General features: G+C 42.7%; 1 protein-coding gene across 1 annotated transcript in view; it reads right to left on the reverse strand.

Annotated features, from left to right (window-relative positions):
- The window catches only part of PIEZO2 (piezo type mechanosensitive ion channel component 2), a 247,613-nt gene that overhangs the window by 166,721 nt on the left and 61,189 nt on the right, over positions 1–19,703 (reverse strand). The window contains exon 3 of the mRNA XM_066623461.1: positions 4,404–4,446. Coding sequence (XP_066479558.1) covers positions 4,404–4,446 — 43 coding nt within the window. The remainder of the gene's footprint in view (positions 1–4,403; positions 4,447–19,703) is intronic.

Here is a 19,703-nt window from a genome sequence, read left to right on the forward strand (position 1 = left end):
TGGGGCACACCGCTTTTCACCTCTCTTCATTGTGAAAATTGCCCATTGACACCCACTCTCTGCTTCCTGGCCTCCAACCAGTTCTCAATCCACGAGAGGACCTGTCCTCTAATTCCCTGACTGTGGAGTTTTTTCAGTAGCCTTTGGTGAGGGACCATGTCAAACGCCTTCTGAAAGTCCAGATATATAATGTCCACGGGTTCTCCCGCATCCACATGCCTGTTGACCTTTTCAAAGAATTCTATAAGGTTCGTGAGGCAAGACTTACCCTTACAGAAGCCATGCTGACTCTCCCTCAGCAAGGCCTGTTCGTCTATGTGTTTTGAGATCCTATCTTTGATGAGGCATTCCACCATCTTACCCGGTATGTTAGGATGTTAGGCTGACCGGCCTATAGTTTCCCGGGTCCCCCCTCTTTCCCTTTTTAAAAATAGGCGTGACATTTGCTATCCTCCAATCTTCTGGCACTGTGGCCGTTTTGAGGGACAAGTTGCATACCTTAGTCAAGAGAGCTGCAACTTCATTCTTCAATTCCTTAATAACCCTTGGGTGTATGCCATCAGGGCCCGGTGACTTATTGATCTTTAATTTATCAATGAGGTCTGAAACATCTTCTCTTTTAACCTCTATCTGACTTAACTCCTCGGTCAGGAGGGGCCGTTCGGGTAGCGGTATCTGCCCGAGGTCTTCTGCCGTGAAGACAGATGCAAAGAACTCATTTAATTTCTCTGCCATCTCTAAGTCTCCTTTTATCTCCCCTTTCCCTCCCTCACCATCCAGAGGGCCAACCGCTTCTCTGGCGGCTTTCCTGCTTCTAACATATTTGAAGAAGCTTTTATTATTCCCCTTAATGTTGCTGGCCATGCGTTCCTCATAGTTTCGCTTGGCCTCCCCTATCACCTTCTTACATTTCTTTTGCCACAGTTTATGTTCCTTTTTATTCTCTTCATTAGGGCAAGACTTCCATTTACGGAAGGAAGCTTCCTTGCCCTTCACAGCCTCTCTAACTTGGCTGGTTAGCCATGCGGGCACTCTCCTGGATTTAGCGGAACCCTTCTTTCTTTGCGGTATACACCTCTGCTGGGCCTCTATTACTGTTGTTTTAAGCAGCCTCCATGCATTCTGGAGAGACTGGACTCTTTTTACCCTCCCTTTCAACCTCCTTCTAACCAGCCTCCTCATTTGAGGGAAGTCCGCCCGTCGGAAGTCAAGGGTTTTTGTTAGAGATTTGCCTGGTATTCTTCCTCCAACGTGCACGTCAAAACGGATCGCAGCATGATCACTGTTCCCCAATGGCTCAGTAACGTTTACATCTCTAACCAGGTCCTGCGTACCGCACAAAATTAAATCCAGAGTCACCTGTCCTCTGGTGGGCTCCGTGACTAGCTGATCTAAGCCACAGTCATTCAGCACGTCAAGAAATCCAGTTTCCTTATCGTGACCAGAACACAAATTGACCCAGTCAATATGAGGATAATTGAAGTCCCCCATGATTACAACCCTGTCCTTCCTTGTCACCTCCCTGATCTGTTTCCTCATTTCAAGGTCCCCATCAGATTTCTGGTCTGGAGGACGATAGCACGCCCCCGGTATTACATCGCTGCACAAGCCTGGTAATTTAACCCACAGAGATTCTACGGTGGAGTCGGACCCACCTTCAATCTCTACTTTGCTGGATTCTATCCCTTCCTTAACATAAAGGGCCACCCCACCTCCAACACGCCCCTGCCTGTCCCTCCTGTAGAGTTTATAGCCCGGGATTGCGGTATCCCACTGATTCTCCGCATTCCACCAGGTTTCCGTTATGCCCACTATGTCAATATTTTCCCTTGTCACCAGACATTCCAGTTCTCCCACCTTTGCTCGTAGACTTCGGGCATTCGCATAAAAGCATTTATACACGGAATGCCCCAGGATGGGCTGCTTATTCGCTCCTTTGTCCCCGCATCCTCTCATTGTGCCAAACCGTCTATCACATCCCATCTCCCTAACTTTCCCAATTTCTTCTCCTACCCTGCCTTTGTCTTGTTGTTCTCTAACCTCCCCATCCTCATCCCATTGGGATGAGGAGTCCCGAACCGGATGCCCCTCGGCTCCTGTCGGCCTTCCCCCAGGGATCAGTTTAAAAGCTGCTCTGCCACCTTTTTAATATATGCAATGTATGGAGCAATAGGTGCAGGCAGAATGGGATCAAAATAGGGCAGGAGGAGTATGCTGACAGCCATAGTAGTCGTTGGAGCCCAGGTCTACAAGGCTTCTTGATGCAGAGCCCTGGTCTACTCAACCATGCAGCACTAGCAGCTAGATATAGTAATATGGAAAACCAAACGGACTCCTAAGTCTCTCTAAAATGTTGGAAATATAGAAAATCAGTTGCAGAAAATTAGCATCATTGTATTTAGTCACACTAGAATGGACAAAAATGAACTTCTGCAGCAACTGTAGCCCCACAGCTGTGCCCCAGAGCTCCCATACGCTCCTTCACGGTTATGGAATCTACAAGACAAAGAGCTACCGTAGCAGGCCAGTTTCCTCCCAGATTTGACACTGTGTTAAGGAGGGTCATGGATGCATTCCTGGGTCCAGTGTGTATGGCTTGCAGCAGCAGTTAACACTGCATGCACATGATCGTGCCCCAGCATCATGCGCAGGCAGCAAGTTCAGGTGAGATAGGAAAATATCAGATCCCAGGAACTTTCTGGGCCCCCTCCTTTGGCTCTTGGGCCCCCTTTCTGACCCTGGGACCAGGTACAAATTACCCCCTTTACCCCCCTCTCCTAGGCCCTGATACCCAGGTTTTATATTCCAAATTACAAATGAACCACACCTGGACAGCCTCAGTCTTCTTCTACTTAGCAACCAGCTTAAAACCTGTCTTAAAGGAAAAGGCCACTTGCTCAACCCTGTGACTCTAAAGACTTATTATGTTTATATTATTTTAAAAAATAATTGTGGAAAAACAACACTGCCTTTCTGTGTCATCAGTAAAATGAACATACAGTTTTCCTGTAATCCACGATTATTATCACAAATGTCTGAAGGCGTAGTAGCCAAAACTGCCCTTCATTGGAAAGCCAGACACAGAACATGGCACCCTTCAGATCTCAATGATATTGCAGTGTCTATGCCAGCTTCCTAGAGTCTTTTGGTTAGAATTCAAGGTTTAACAAATGCTAAACAGATTGGGTCCTATATTAGAGACTACTTCCTCCCCAATGTCCCATCATAGTCTCTGGTCAGCCTCTTAATGTTTTATGCAACTCATAAAAACCAGAAGGGCATATGAAAGGCATTCTTAGGAGACTTCACAAATAAGTCTTTTACACCAAATGTACATCAAGCCTGAATTATTTAAATTTCATAAAGGTTCTTAGCATCTGACATCTCTAACACCACAACACTTTTTAATCATTTCACATACATGCATCTGTAGGTTATTAAAAGCCCAATCCTGAGCTCGATATGCTGGCTTACTGCTGGCGCACACTATTGCAAATGTGCCGTAAGATATGTTTGCAAGTTCTAACTCTGGGCGAGTGCCTGTGCTAGTCCAGCGGTGCTGGGTTGGCGCTAGGCCTCTGCCGCCCGGCAATTGCATGGACCGCTGAGCAGCAGAGAGGAAAGCAGGGGCAGGCATTCCGAAGAGGAGGGATGCGTGCAGAGGGCAGGGAGAGGGTGGGGGAGGCGTGTCGGGTAGGTGGGAGGCGCGGAGCAGATGGGGGGAGGCATGCCGAAGGGAGGGAGCAGGGAGGGAGGGAGGCAGGACTGGAGGAGCAGCGCTCTACCAGATCCACAGCCTTCATGTCAGGCTCAGTGCCTGACACGAAGACTCTTACCTCACTTACCCATTGCGTGGCTACTCCCTTTACCCAGGAGAAGGGGACAAAAGTTCCCTTCTCTTGAGGTGCCACCCGCGGTTGCCGTGGGAGCGCAGGATGTGGCGGCAGCCATTTTTGGTGCAGCCGTGCACCCTGGGAGCTCAGGATTGGGCTCTAAATGTTGATGACTCAAGTATATGAAGGGCATATACAAATCAGCCTTGTTGCCCCTTATCAAATCTTGCAACATCCTTCCTTCATAGGTTCCTACTGAAACTTACTGAAAATAACATCCATTGCTGTAGTTTTAATGGTTAGGAATGAGATGAAAAAACTGTTGATTATCTTCTGAATACAGACTTCAGCAAGTCTGTAGGAACAGGATATGCTAAAAACCCAACCAACTTATATAACAATTTAAATATGTATTCCTAATAGAATCCAGAATAAATGATCTGTGAACATACATATTTGCAAAAATGTATGGTTTTTTGTCTGAATCTCTCTTTCTCTCTCTCTCTCTCTCTCTCTCTCCCTTGTTCAAGACAGCATGCTGCATGCCAGGAATCAATATTCAATGCTTACCTTTCAAATCCAATTTGCCGTAGTGCTTTTTCCCATGGAAAACCTAAAAAATAAAAATAAAACTTTCTTTAGAATTTAAAAAAAATTAAATCTTTTTCTTTGGTCTACTCACCTGTCACTACAAGGTAGTCAAGACTTCTGTGGTTCAGAATTTTTGTTGTTGTTGCAGTAGGTTCAAGAAGACCCCTTTCAATTGAAAAGGGGGGAAAAGGCTCTCAATTATTTTATTTAAGTGTTTAGGAACTTACGGCCCAGTCCTATCTAGGCCAGTGTGCATAGGGCTTTATGACAGCAGAACAGAATTCCACTGTCATAAAATGGATTCTGGTGGCGCTGCCACAACCTGGTGTGAGAGAGTGCGCTGTAGCAATAAGAAAGAGCAGGAGATGCACCACCAGTCCCTCAAACGTAGGTGTGATGAAGGCAGGTAGAGGGAGGAACAATTGGGTGATTCCAAGCAGGACAGAAAGGGAGGTAGACCAGGGGCTGTATAAATGGTAATCAGGTGTGCTGATATCCAAACCCCATTTGTATCCCTTTCTGCCACCATTACACAACTCAGATTTATGGCATGGATTTGAGGAGTCCCATGGCAGCGGTGGAGGCTTTCCAATGAAAGTTGACTTGCTTCATGGGGTCAAAAACAAAAAGTACAGAAAGTGGTGTTATGTGTTTTTATTTCATTATCACAGAAACATCACACCTCTCGCTAATGGTAACAACTCAGTTTTGCTTTCATAAAATGGCTACTGACTAAACGTGGAGCATTTGGTCAGCAGCAATTTTCCCCTTCCGCCTGCCCCAAAAAGCATCTCCTGCCTCCTAGTGGGGATACTCACTGCCCGGTACTATTGCAGTGTCCTTCTGGCTGTGAGACTCAGTGCTGACTGGCACAGGCCTCTCTGCCAGTGCTGAGTGTCTGCCACTGCTGCTACTGTGCCTTGTGGCACTTTTACAATACCCACTGCCAGCGGTACACTGAATAGGATCAGGCCGTAAATATAAATGGACACAGTTTATAATAAATACAACTGGAATTGATCTTCTTATGCTGTGAATACCTACAACACGGGCAACTGACTTCTTAATGACTTTAGAAAAAGAAGGGCTCTTTCCTTATTATATAAACTAGTATTGAATGGGGGAAATAGATTCATAAAAATATTATGAGAAAGAGACTTGGGAATCACCATCTCATACTGTGTTTGGTTCAAAGTTTATAGTCTAGTAAAATGTCCTCAGTTTTTTATGGCATTCAGGAAGCTCAGTAAAAGATGATATATCACCAGTACCCAATTCCAGCTGTAAAGCAAAACACTTGGCACAGATACTGTTTGAAGTGTTCAGCAGACCATGCTGATCTTTTTAATCTCTGGTGGTTGTGTACTTATGCACAAATTAACTAGTAACTAGTTCTGAGCATGTTCAGTGTTTCTCACATTACAGCCTGTCCTCTAGTAGACGGCTTATAAAGAATTTGCTTGTAACTGCAAAGACTATTTGCACACCATTGTAGTCCTTCCAACAATCAAAAAGTGCTTAATTAAAATATCACACATCAGGAAAATGGATAAGCTTACAGATAAGATCTATCTCAGGAACACACTTATGTCAGGAAATTGTTTCTACTTTTATAGCTCTGAAATACAAATTTTAATCTTAATCATATATTATTATTATTATCTTATTATTATTATTCCCTGGGGGCTGGGGATAAGAATAGGCCCTCAGTTTGGCTGTACTTGTCGTAAGAGGCGACTAAACAGCCACCGGGTAGATGGGACTCGTTAGCCTGGGAAGGCAGCTCATCTGAGAGAAGGAAAACTCTGATCCCAAACCTCCACTGCCTTGTGGCTACATCCAGTTATGGAAAAGGCTTCAGGAGTCAACCTCGAGGAAAAATCCGAAGCCAGGGTCCCTGAGGCAGTTCATGGCTGAACACAGTCACATTCTGGCAACTCCTGCGATGCCGCTGGAACCAACCATATTGGCCTCTGCCTTTCCATTGGACCATTTCAGCGACGTGGAGAGGGGGGATTTGCTGCATGGGTAACAGCCTATCCTCCATACCTACTTTACCCAGGCTTTGCGCACTGGAGAGGACACTCTGTTCCAGAACCACCATTCAGAGCGTGACACCATAGTCTTCCGAGACTGAAGGATGTCAACAATAATTATTATCTTACTTTATTCACATCCAAATGACAACACAGTCGATAATGATCATATATACAAAAACCATAATATTTATCAGCTGGTAAATTCTCATCCACACGAACATCTGCCTGATGTCTAGGTGTAGATGAGGTACCAATGAAGGATGGACGCTGTGCCAATTATGAAGGTCTTCTGTAATTCAGCTGGTGTTATTGCAGGGGCATCTAGTTATGCAAAGTTCTCACTAAATTATGTTGATATTTATTATTATTATTATTATTATTATTATTATTATTATTATTATTATTATTATTATTATTATTATATGCTACTGTACATGCAGGTCCAGGGGCAATATAAGTTGTCATGCATGGGCCTGCAACTAATGGCTGATGCTTTGAGCCTTGTCCATAGAAATAACCTACTTGGGGGGTGAGTGCAAGCGTGGTATCAATGTGTTTACTCCAACCAAAGTTGGATGACCAGGATCAACCACTTGTTCAGCACTAGATGTCTAGTCCCTAAGGGCCCAATCCTAAAGAGTGTGCGCCAGCTAATGACCAGCATGCACTGTTGCAAACATGCTATGGTACATTTGCAGGCCCTAGAACCGGTGGAGCACCAGTGCTAGCCCAGTGCTGGCTACTGCCAGTCAGCGGAGAGGTAGGTGGGAGTGTCGTGGGGAGGAAGCATTCTGGGGTGGTGGGAGGCAGAGGGAGAGTGGGGAGGAGGCATGCCAGGGGAAGAGGCGGGATGGGAGGGAGGCATAACTGGTGGAGCTTTTCTTCAATGGATACTGAGCCTCCATGTCAGGCCATCCGCCCAACACTGAGGCTCTAAATTCTATGCCAACCTTTGGGTTGTTGTAGAATCGAGTAGCCTCATTGCAGGGCTTTACCCAGGGGAAGGGGACAAAAGTTCCTTTCTCCGGAGGAGATGGCAGCAGCTGCCTGAGGCATGCTGGATGCAGCGGCAGCCATTTTTGGTGCCACTGCAACCCTGTGCGCTGGGCAGCTCAGGATTGGGCTGTGTGTCAGCAAGTATCCAGGCTGGGAAGTAATGTAGTGTTGCACTGTTCTAATTTCTTACAGAAGTCTTCTTGTAGTTGCAGCTCTCACTTGCTCAGTTAGATAGCTTCTATTCCAGGGGTGTCAAACTTATTTCATACAGACGGTCAAATAGCATTCATTGTTCCTGCTGAGGGCCAGAAGTGATGTCATTACGCAGGAGGAAGTGATTAAACAGGTCATAACTAAAAATAAGCACTTTTTCTTACTTAGGAACTCATTAGCTGGAAATGACAGAAGAGAAAATATATGAATCTTGATCATATTTCAAGATATTGGAGAGCCAAATTTTCATCTGGCCTACACTTTCAGCAGTAATATTTCAGCACTATTCAGCAGCTGAGTCCCTGAGGGCCTGATGAAAAGCTTCCGTGGGCCGCATCCAGCCCCCGGGCCTTATGTTTGACACCCCTGTTCTATTCCTTTCAGGCATACATAGTATCACTGCATTTTGCTTTTTCATTCACTTCCAATCCCAAAATTGCAGCAATAACCTTGCTAGAAAACTACTAATAAGGCATGAGACATGGGTAAAATACATCCTCAAGGAAAGGCTACATTTAGTTACCCAGTGAAATTTTCAAAGACTAGAACATTTATTTCACATAGTAAATAATAAAATCAGTAGAGCCTTTTGGACTGCCTCCAGTCAACATCTCTGCTTCAGCTTCTGCAATTTCCTCTAGACATTTAGATGCTAGGTTTGGATGCCTCTCAGATTCCAACAGTGGTTTAACTTTTCTCTTTATTCTCATAGTATGATATCAACAACTGTTGGGTTGTTGTTTTTAATGTATATTATTCCTATTATTACCCTTCTGTTTTAGGAACGTGCTCCAGATTGCTTAGCTGCTAAATAATTTCCATCTGTTTTTCACATTTCAGTTTTATATTAAGTTGTGCACTTATATTAACACAGAGAATTGAGGCACAGAGTATTTCAGAAGTTACTGGTTGCATTTAATAGTAACAATGGATTAGCCTCCTCCCCAAATACAGTTTTCCATGCTTTTGTCAGCATTGTTTACCACAGCAGTAGCCAAAACCGATTATCCAGGCCTAACAAGGGACTATTCAGGAAGAGAAGAGGGGAGAGATAAAATGAAAGTATCTAGCAGTTTATGAACTGTCACATACCCATTTCTTATTCTTGGTGTCCTGAAATTGCTCTTCTGGGAAGCAGGGAACTAGAGGGACACCTGTGAGCAACACTGACTGTGAAATGTGTGTTTGGAACTCAAGTAAATTCTTCATCCATTTTTTTTCCAGAATCATCACCAATTTGTTCTAAATTAAGCATAATATTGGGAAAACTGCAGCTGAACAAAAAGCTCAGAAGCTTTCCCTCAATTCCTTCAAACTGTAGTACTTTATAAATTGGATCTAGGATTCTGTGTCACAGGAAAGCATTTTCTGCATTTTAACTCCATCTTCAATCACCCTGAAATGGCCTTCAACTGAATTAAAGTTTGCTTTTTGTTTTGTTTTGTAAAGTTTGAAATTGTTATTTGTTCCATGTTTAAAGGAAACAATATAAAAAGTTAACGAAGTGGAAGCATTTCCTCAAAAACTGGGCTCCACAAAACCTTTTGAACACAGCACAGGCATCAATCCTATCTGTCCCTTTGTCTACATTACTTAGCACATACTTATGTAATCTAAATGGGCAGTATTAGGCGCAATTAATTGGAAATACTAATGGGGCCAGCTGAGCTGTGAAATTTGGGTTAGATTAACCTGACTTGTCCAGTTTCTTTTTCGATTAGACAGAATGACAGTTCCCTTCCAATTCAGTGGAAATGGTTCTGTTTTCTGTGACTTAGAATACTTTTACAAAATGTTAATGACTTTTGTCATTTTGTCACTTGGATGCAACAAATGAAGACAACTACAGTTACACAATTGAAAAGAAGTAGTCTAATTCATTTTTAAACCATTCAGGAACCTTGTCCTGCATGCTTTGAAAAATCAGCAAAAACTTTATTATTGTAATTTCCAGTTACATGTCTGCAGATAACACAACAGTGACAACTACATCCATTACCGAAAATATCTAAAATTATATATTTCATGCTACACCTGCAGGTGGAAAAGAACATACATACAAAAATCAACAGGCTTTGTGCATAAACTAAGCTTGTGAATTCACCCTCATTTGCATTGACCAAGTACTTTGCCTTTTATCAATGCATCAGCTACAGCGAAACTGAAATAAGCATATTTTTTTCAAAGCCTCTGTATAAGCCTCCTTTTATTCTTCTAGAGATTTGTAGCCTATTGGACCAATCCTAATAGGGGTTTACACTACCAGAACTATTTTTTCCTCAGCATAACATCCGTTATGGCTGCCACAAAGCATGACACACCATTCAGCACAGTCTGGCCATCACTGCAAGAAGCGAGCAGCCATGTCCATGCACCAATGGGCTATCCACATCCCCCAGCAACAATGAATCAGCAATCCTCAATACCCTACTTTCAATATGGTACCCATTCTCACAAGCCTACCAGGTGAGAGAGGTGGATGAGTGAGTTGCCATGGTTTCTCTTCTTTTCTTGCCCACTAGCCACCAATCAAGCATGTATTGCTACTGAGTTCTGCTTTTTCTTCCTTTCTAGATCAATAGTGGTTCAGAATGAACCAAGAGGGGCCTTCTTGTTCAATGGGTGAATTACCTGTGTGACTTGCATGTCTAGGAAAGTCCTTCCCTAAGTGTCAATCATAGCACTGACTTCCCTGATTGGCTCAAAAGTGTAAAAATTTGGGGTGGCTAAGCCTAAATGATTAAGGAGAATGGTTCACACATCTCATCATTTTAGTTGACTTCTTCTGAAATTTCAGTTCCTTCCTGAATTCATGCATTTCTAATATAAGAGCCAGTAGTATTCAGATTACCAAAGTGTGCTTTCATATTGAAAAGTTCATTGACACCTCTTATTTCACAAATTAGTTTTAAAACTATGACTATTTTAATTTTGAGTTAGTTCTCATTCTGATTCACCAGGAGGCCATGCACTTTACACAGGATTTCCTGTTTCTAGGGTTGTCATATTAGGCAGCTGGCTAGGTTTTACCTCAATTCCAGGCTAGAGAAAGGCTCCAGCCACTTTCCCATTTGAATCTTTGCTGGCCAGGATTTCCAACCATCTTTTTATTCAAATGAAATGTTCAGCTCTGAACAAAGAAAGTATGCAGGTAGTTGAAATGTTCATTTTCGGTTACAATTTCTTGCATCATTTTACAGTCTCTAGCTTAATAAAATTGTATAAGCTTCAGTACAGGTTAGCAGTAAAAATATTCATTCTTGAGCTCAGGATCAATATTCAAAAGAACAGATTGGTTATGCTGCCCCTCTTATAAATCCCTGTGAAGCATCCATTTGACTACTTTCAAAAACAAAATGCTGACCCAACCCAATTACCAGTGTAAAGCAAGCAGTGTTTCTCAGACTGTGGGTGGGGATCCACTAGGTGGGTCACGAGTCAATTTCAGGTGGGTCTCCATTCATCTCAATATTTTATTTTTAATATAGTAGACTTGATGCTACCATGGTCTGTGACTGCATTTGAGAAAATGTTACAGACCTGTATTTTAACAAGCTACTACGTATATTCTTTTAACAATGATAGTAAATGGGACTTACTGCTGGGTAAGTGTGGGTCGGATTGCAGCCTAGAACTGGTAAAAAATTTTCCTGCTTGATTATGTCACTTCCATCGTGACAGCTGGACCCATTTCTGGTGGGTCCCAACAGGCTCTCATTCTAAAAAAGTGGGTCCTGGAGCTAAATGTGTGAGAACCACTGCTGTAAAGAAGTTAAGTATCATCATTTGAACAATCAATAATGAGCACGCTCAGTATTTCAGAGTATGATATATAACTATATATATGATCCAAAGTATCCTGGGAGCATTTGTGCTTCTTTTCAAATTAAAAATGCTCAACAAAAGGAAAGTGATCTCCTCCCAAGAACTATGTGGAAACATAAGCAGGGGTTTATGAAAAGCAGTTGTATACTTACTCTTCATATTAATTAGTTTTCAATACTGCTTGCACTATATTATATGCCTGAATTTTTTTAAAAAAGAAAAGCACCTTGGCAATATTTCCTGAGAATATTTCTCAATTTCTGATTTGTGCCAGCTGTAACCTATTAAAAAGTACTTTATACAGTATAACATACTGACTGTATATCTCTTTAAACTAGTGTTTCAGTGTGAGCTGGAAAAGCAAGGGCAGAATATTCAAGAGAAAATATTTTAAGGGATGTAAGCCTCTAGAAAACAAACGAGCTGGTCTGGACATAATGCCAAACCATAATTAAACCATATTTTAGCATTACTAGCACAAACCCAGGCTTGCACCCTCTGCTTCCCCCTCTTTTGTGAATGAAGGGAAGAAATCTGCTGCTTCTGCCAAAGTCACAAATTCATCACTCGAAGCCTATACTACTCTCTAGATGCTGCCATGCAAGGGGTTATTTGGCAATATACTGATGTAGGTAAGCAGGACAAAACTGCCTTCTTCTACCCAACTCATCTATAAATATGCTAAAACCACTTTGTGACAGCTGTTTGCTGGTGCAATCCATCGTTCAAGTGGTGAACTTAGCCATGCCAATAGTCTAAGCCAGGGGTGCCCAAACCCCAGCCCTGGGGCCACTTGCGGCCATCGAGGACTCCCAATGTGGCCCTCAGGGAATCCCCAATCTCCAATGAGCCTCTAGCCCTCTGGAGACTTGCTGGAGCCCTCACCGGCCCAACGCAACTGCTCTCAGCGTGAGGACGACTATTTGACCTCTCGCGTGAGCTGTGGGATGAGGGTTTCCTCCACTGTTTGCTGTTTCACATCTGTGATGCAGTAGCGGCAGCAAAGGAAAGGCCAGCCTTGCTTTGTGCAAGGCCTTTTATAGGCCTTGAGCTATTGCAAGACCTTCATTTATTCATATAAGTTCATCTTTAATATACGTTTAAGTTCATTTACGTAAACTTATGTAAATTTATTCAAATTTTAAATGTAAATTAATTATTTCCCCCCCCGGCCCGTGACACAGTGTCAGAGAGATGATGTGGCCCTCTTGCCAAAAACTTTGGACACCCCTGGTCTAAGTACATGACTTAGAACAGTATATTAGGGAGCAATCCTATCCTGCACTGGAACAGGCAAGCCAGGAGGCTTAGCCAGAGGTAAGGGCTGCTAGCCTCTATGGGTCTCCTCGGACTTGCACCACCTCTGGAAGTGGCACAAGTCTGAGGAGAGCATAGTGGCTTGAAGCCGCTCTGTTGTCCCAAGGAATGGGGGCTGGGATCCTACATAACTGGCAGATCCCAGCTCTGCCTCCCATGCCTCGCCCACCTGTCTGCCCCGGGGCCACCCACCGCCCGCCCTCCCCCTGCCCAGGAACGCCTCTCTCTCTCCCCCTCCCTGCCTCCCCCATGCTTACCTTTCATCCTTGCATCAGCTCATCCATGCCAATGCAAGGCGCTGGGAGGAAGCCGGTGCAGAGGCTTATATATATAAATATGTCATATTTTTGTGCAGTATCAACAACTAGTGCAGTCCAGACCATCTCAATTTGGCTTAACGTTCAGGTGGTACTTAATAGTTTTTAAAGCAGCATTAACTATTCTCTAATGTCCCTCCAAATGTATAGGAATAGTACTAAATGCCCTCCACACTTCAAGTATACCAGGGCTTTTCAAACTGGGGTGTCATGATGCCCCAGTCTGAGGGCCCTGGCCAATGCCCCTTAAGGGGTGGGGGCAGGGGGGAAGCAGTGACGTGATCCCCAGGATCACATTTCCAAGGGGGCTACAAGGACTGGGATATACTTACCAGTACCTGCAGCAGCCTCCTGGGGGTTCGAGGAGCCCTGCCCGACTTGCGCAGTGATCACGCTCCACTTCCGGTTTTGCGGAGGCAGAGTGTGACTGCGCTTTCACTTTTAGCAGATTGGGAAGCCCTGCAGATGGTCACGCAGGGCTCCCCGCACCCCTGGGAGGCTGACAGTCATAGGACCTAAGCAGGATGCCCTTCTGAAGGGGCTGATGTCAGGAAAGGTCATGCTATTTAAGGGTCAGTAAGGGAAGGAAGGCTGCAGCATTGTGGGGCATCTGTGGGGCAGCTTTCTTCAAAAGTCTTGCAAATTTGAGCACCCCATCATAATAGAATTTGGCTGCAAAAGTAAGCCCAGCTGCATACTAAGTTAAAGTTTGAAGTAGCCAGGTCATGTGGACAGTCTTTTCAGATTCCTATGCCATTTTCTGTGCTTCTGTTTCCTGCTAATCACCTTTTTCCACTCACTAGGGAGGAAACTCAGTGCAGTGCAGCCTCTCCCTCCTTTACTTTCTCTTTTTTCTCTCCTCATTTAACTCCTTCCTCTCCAAAACACAGCTATTTAAAAGCATTCCATTCACTTGCAACCACTTAGGTTCTGTAACTGATCTTCAATGCGGAGTAAATGTGCCTTTTTCTTGTCTGCCTTCTTAATAAACTCTTAACTTCATAATAAACTCTTAACTTTGTTGAAAAGTTTGTCTCATGGTTACTGGTACCCTAATTAGAGGCACTTTGAGATTGTTCACACTGCTATCCATGTAAACCAGTGATTCTCAAATTTAGCCCAATTTCCCCAAATGCTGTCATATACCATGGTAGCATCAAGTCTAATATATTAAAAATAAAATACTGAAATGAATAGGGACCCACCTGAAATTGGCTCATGACCCACCTAGTGGGTCCCAACCCACAGTTTGAGAAACACTGGAGTAAACAATCCCCAGACTGTCAGACACTGTTGATTTTGACCTCTCACTCTACAAGTATTGCTAATTCCACTCAATTCAAGTCAATTTGATTTCATTGTGCATAGGAATAGACACATGTGAGTGGCAATAAGCAGCGTTGGCAACAGCTTCAGAACACCATGACACATTCACATTTTTGAAAAATACATGATGTATTTTCCTGCCTTCTCCTAAGTACGTTTACTCAAGAGAAAATGTTGCAATGCACTGCTTGAATCCCAAAGTGACTGTTGCTTGGTGATGAAAATGATGTATTGACATACTTCTCAAAAAACTAGAGAAAAGGTACAGAAATGTACCATTTCAATTTCAGTGGAGAATCTTTTCCATTCTTTCTCCAATAGTGAAAATAGTGTGGTGGACCAAAGAGATATATAACTAGAGAGAATTTTTTTTAAATTGTCACCATGATCCTCTTTCAGTAGAGAAAAGTCAAAGAAACATGAGCCTTCTTAATTCAAACAAAGCAAAATAAATAAGTAAATTACTATCAGCTATTTAAAGGCTTAGTATAGTTGTGTCCCCTTATCTGTGGGGGGGGGGGGGTTCTGAGCTCAGCAGAGGCTGTGGACATTCATCCACGGCCTCTGCCGGGCTCAGACTGAGCTTTAGAGCTCAAAATACGACTTCTGGCTTCACAGATAAACTGGAAGTGACATTTTTAATGACTTATAGGACTTTGGGAGGCTCGGGACAGCCCCGGATGAAGCCCTGTGGACCTGATCCATGGATAACTGAATCTGTGGATACGGGATCCATGGATATGAGGGCCCTCCTCTATACAATAAATCTCTAACAACATTTCATACTTCTACTGTACATTAAATTGGAGTCGGGTCTCAATCATCTTTTAAGATCTACTAAGTCCCTTCCATGATTGAAGTGCAGACCAAAGAGACTACTGTAATGCAATCTAAGAGCCCAATTCTATGCTGCCCTGGTGGTGCACGTACAACAGTACTGAAATGGATGTTGCTGTATCCTGTAGAACAGATTTCTGACAGGACAGCAGCCAGAGGACTTCTCAGGGTAAGAGAACATTGATTCCTAATGGGCCCTAATGGATCACCTTGGATCTGCACCAGTTACTTAGCTGGCACAGAACTAAGGAGACCTGTGTCGGGTTCCGTGGCTCAGGAGGGGGATAAGATTTGGTGGCACACTCTGCCACCATCCCTGCCCCCCTCCTGGGCCTGATCCACCCTCTGGCCTGCCCATGCTTTGGCCAGTTTCACCCCCTCCCCACCTTACCCCACTCAATAACCCTTCCTGTAGCCTAGCAGGGACACTTACTCGCAAGGGCACTTCCTCAGCATCCTGCCAACACAGAGGCCCAGTGCCAGGTGATGTGATCTCTCTGCCAGCATCATGTGTTCCCCACTGGCAGCAAAGTTCTTTATGGCACTTGCACAATAGCCACTGTGCTGTCCATCAGCCATGGCCAAGGCAAAGATCACTGTGAGATCTGCTTTCTTCAAGAAGGGTTTCAACTGGGCCCCCTGAACATTGTTATTCAAAATTCAAAACTCCTAGACCAGGAGTAGAAAGAATTTTTTTTTTTTTAAGTGGAGACAACTTTCAGGACAAGAGCAAAAGGCAACCTTTACATTGATGAACCATTTATTGAAGTATTAGGAAACTTCTGGTTTAAAGGGCAGAATTGCTTCTGGCAAATTTATTTCTTTACATATAGATGGATTTCGCATCAGGAGTTGGAAACTGCAAGCGTCCCAATTCCCTTTTCATAATGCAAACCTTGCAGCTCATAAAACATTGGTAGATTTATAACATAGGTGCTCACTTTGGAATGTCTGCAGCATCCTGTACTCCTGGGATTATTTTAGTAATATTTATAATAGAAAGCAAAAGTCCAATGAACCTACAGAAGCCAGACACAATCAGCAGAAAAATGATACATTTGAGACCCTTATATAGACATTTTCAATCTGGGTTCAACAAAAATCACAAGGGTGGCCCACTGTCTTTTGACAAAAAATTTACTAGAGATGTGAGAAGCACACAAGTTTTCTACTACAGATCTTCTGGCACTTTGAAAGCTATTGTAGAGCAACAAAAGAGAATCTTTACCATAGTGCTGATTTCCAGATCATGAAAGCAAGCTGAATTTCTGGACAAATAAAAGGTAGTGATGAATAAAATTTTCTGCATACACTACCACTACTAAATACAACATACCAAAAATGCTACATTTAAAGGGGGACAGGGCAATTTTCTTCCAGTTTCCATTGTTGTATTCCATAACTAAAATGTGCTATACCTAAATCTTGGCAAATCCATGAATAAAACTACCGTAGCTGCATATCCTTTTTGGGCTGTGATCCTATAAGTTCCATTGAAATCATCAGAACTTATTTCCATATAAATGAGTTTGTCATGGTATCTGTTCTAGTCTTTATGCATGCAACATGAAGCTTTGAAACTGATATTTCCATTTCTATTCCTTCCATTTCATTATATTCGCAGTTCTATTTGATTGCTAAATACAATTCAAAATACTGTTTAAGTTATTGGACATGATGCAATACTGGTTAAGCACATCCATCTCAATTAACCTGAGCAACTAAACCAATCCTAATGACCTGCTACACTGCTGGAACTTGCGTTCTGGCACCACAGCATGCTTTATGGCTGTTGCAAAAGGTGACACATCATACAACTTAGCCTGGCCACCACGATAAGCAGCTGGGTCGCCTTCTCCCCCTATTCAGTTACACCTCTTGCCCGCCCCTGCCCCTGCAGTGCTCTTCACAGCACTTACCAGCCATAAAGTACATTGCCACAGCACAGAAGGTAGGGACACCAGGAAGGTGTGCCAGATCCAGGTGGGGTTTGCACTGGAGCTGGAAGAGCTGCTCCAAGCAGCACAGGGCCTGGGGAAGAGCAGGAGGAGGGCAGGCTCAATAAATTGGGTCCCAGGAGGGGTGTGCAATCAGTGGTGTTGGTGTGCATCATATCCTACCCCCCCCCTTCACAGGCCAGATCTGCTGACATGAATCAGCAGGCGTAGGTTCTAGTAGACCTGTTGCTGCGGATAGGGATTTCCCTGAGGCAAGGGGCAAATGTCTCCTTACCTTGAGGAGACGTCCAGCCTGCTCAATTCATGCAGAGGATGCAGCATAAGCACTGCATTAGTCCTGCTGCATTAGCACTGGTTAGATTGGGCTGCCCAAGGTAAATCAAGTCAGCAAGCCATACTAGTATTTTTTTGTTTTTGCTTTTTTTAAAATCAGCTTCACACAATTCTATTCCAGGAAATGTACAGCACACTTAAGACGTTGGTTCCCACTTGAGGAAAAAAAAACTGAATAGAAAAACCCAAGATTTCTTTCAGTTCTTGCCAGATGTTCAAAACTAAAACAGGATAAGAGCTTTGTTTACTTTATGCTTGTCTTTTAACATAAACAATGCCACAAATGTCACTCTTAATAGTCACATTCTAAAAGTTATCTTACATTTCATTCAAAGAAAAGACATGACCCTCTGAAAACAGCATTTAACTACTCATAGAATTTTCACACAGAAAGTATCTTTATAAGTATCATTGTAAGGAATAAAAAACTCTAAAACTAGGTTGTGCAAAGAGTTAGGTACATGTCTGGGTTATATCTAATGTTAGCTAGTATACAAGAAAAAAAGGCTCAAACATTATAGAATTTTCTGAGGTCAGAATATGGCTGGTACAAGTTCATAAAGCATAGGTCTTTCAATAACTAGTGCTGTATTGTATGGATAAAATCCATACAATATAGAATATATACATATATATATAGAGAGAGAGAAAAACTCTGGTTGTACCCGCTGTCACTATCCATGGCTATAGAGACCAGACAGAGTAGAACCATCTCAGAAAAAAAAAGACTCAACTTGTCACACTATTAAACTATTGAATATTGAGTATCCTTCTAATTTTTTTTTTTTACATTAACAACCACTTAAGCATAGCTCAATGGAAAATGCCTACTTAAGTGACCAGCAAATCACATAGGGATATAAAATCACCATCTACTCCCATGGTACATTAACATGAAATGCATATTTGGGGTTTGTCAGTCAAAGCTACTGTTAGAAAAGACAGGCTGTTGCAGAACACTCTCCACCCATCTTAACATTCCTGCATTTCAAGACCCCACAGGCTGTCATGGTATAAGATAAATATTTCATGGAACACACCCATGATCCTTTCACCAGTGATGAGACTCAAATTTCAATGAGAACAGACTCCCATCTCAGAGTAAAGTGACTTTCCATCATTCTTTAAAAATACAGACCTAAGTCAAGGAGTCAAATTTAATTTAACGGTCCCTCAAATTCGTATTTCCACCTGTAGGGTGTGGCAATATACTATTTAACTACACACAGCTGTGACATAAAAATTATGTTTCCACAAGACCTACTATTATACATTTTATTTCCATGTCTGGGCTTCTTTTGCCTCAATGTTTATATAAAGAGCTTTTTTAAAAAAAACTGTGTCAAGTAGGTTTTTTGCAACCAGCTGTGGGGGGGGGGGGGACGGACCTTTTGGAATGGTACATGGCATTCCATTACCATACTATAGCATTTTCATATGGTATTCCCTTAGGTGTGCAATCAAAAAAAAGAGCAAATATTTGTACTTTGGGGCATCCTGATAGTTTTGTTTTGCTTGCTTTTAAATTATTTTTACTCCACACATTTATTTCATGTACGATTACTTTGTGGTTTGTACCACGTTTATTTGATTTGTGATTATTCAAATAGATGCACAGAACTTGAATATCAGAACATTTTGTTCACAAACATCTGAAAAGAATTTCAGTAGTTTAATAATTGACTTTCAGGTATTGAGAATGGAAAGGAACATCTTTTAAAAGTCTATCACGGAATACGTACCTCCCATCAGCATTGGCTGAATAGTCTCATTCATTGCAGAAGGAATTTTTTGACATTATTACTCTCCAAGTAAGGAAGACCAGCCTATACTATTCCAAGTTTGAAGCAGATCAAGTTACCCAATTAGTATGAGTAACTAAGCAAGTGTAGGACTTTCACTTGTAGTCTAAAGTAAAATTGTGAAATTTTACTCTGAGGTTGCAACTCTAACTATAATAAAGGAACATGCTTTGCTAAAGTAAATGTGTTTTGAAATGAAGTGTCAGTTGTTTAAAACCCTTTGATACAAAGCAGTATTTATGCTTCAGCTACAATGGCATACAGGCATGCCCCCATATTCAAGGGGGATCCGTTCCGGAACCCCCCCCCCCCGGTG

Source organism: Tiliqua scincoides, chromosome 4, assembly GCF_035046505.1.
Source record: "Tiliqua scincoides isolate rTilSci1 chromosome 4, rTilSci1.hap2, whole genome shotgun sequence".
In the NCBI taxonomy this organism is placed as follows: Eukaryota; Metazoa; Chordata; class Lepidosauria; order Squamata; family Scincidae; genus Tiliqua; species Tiliqua scincoides.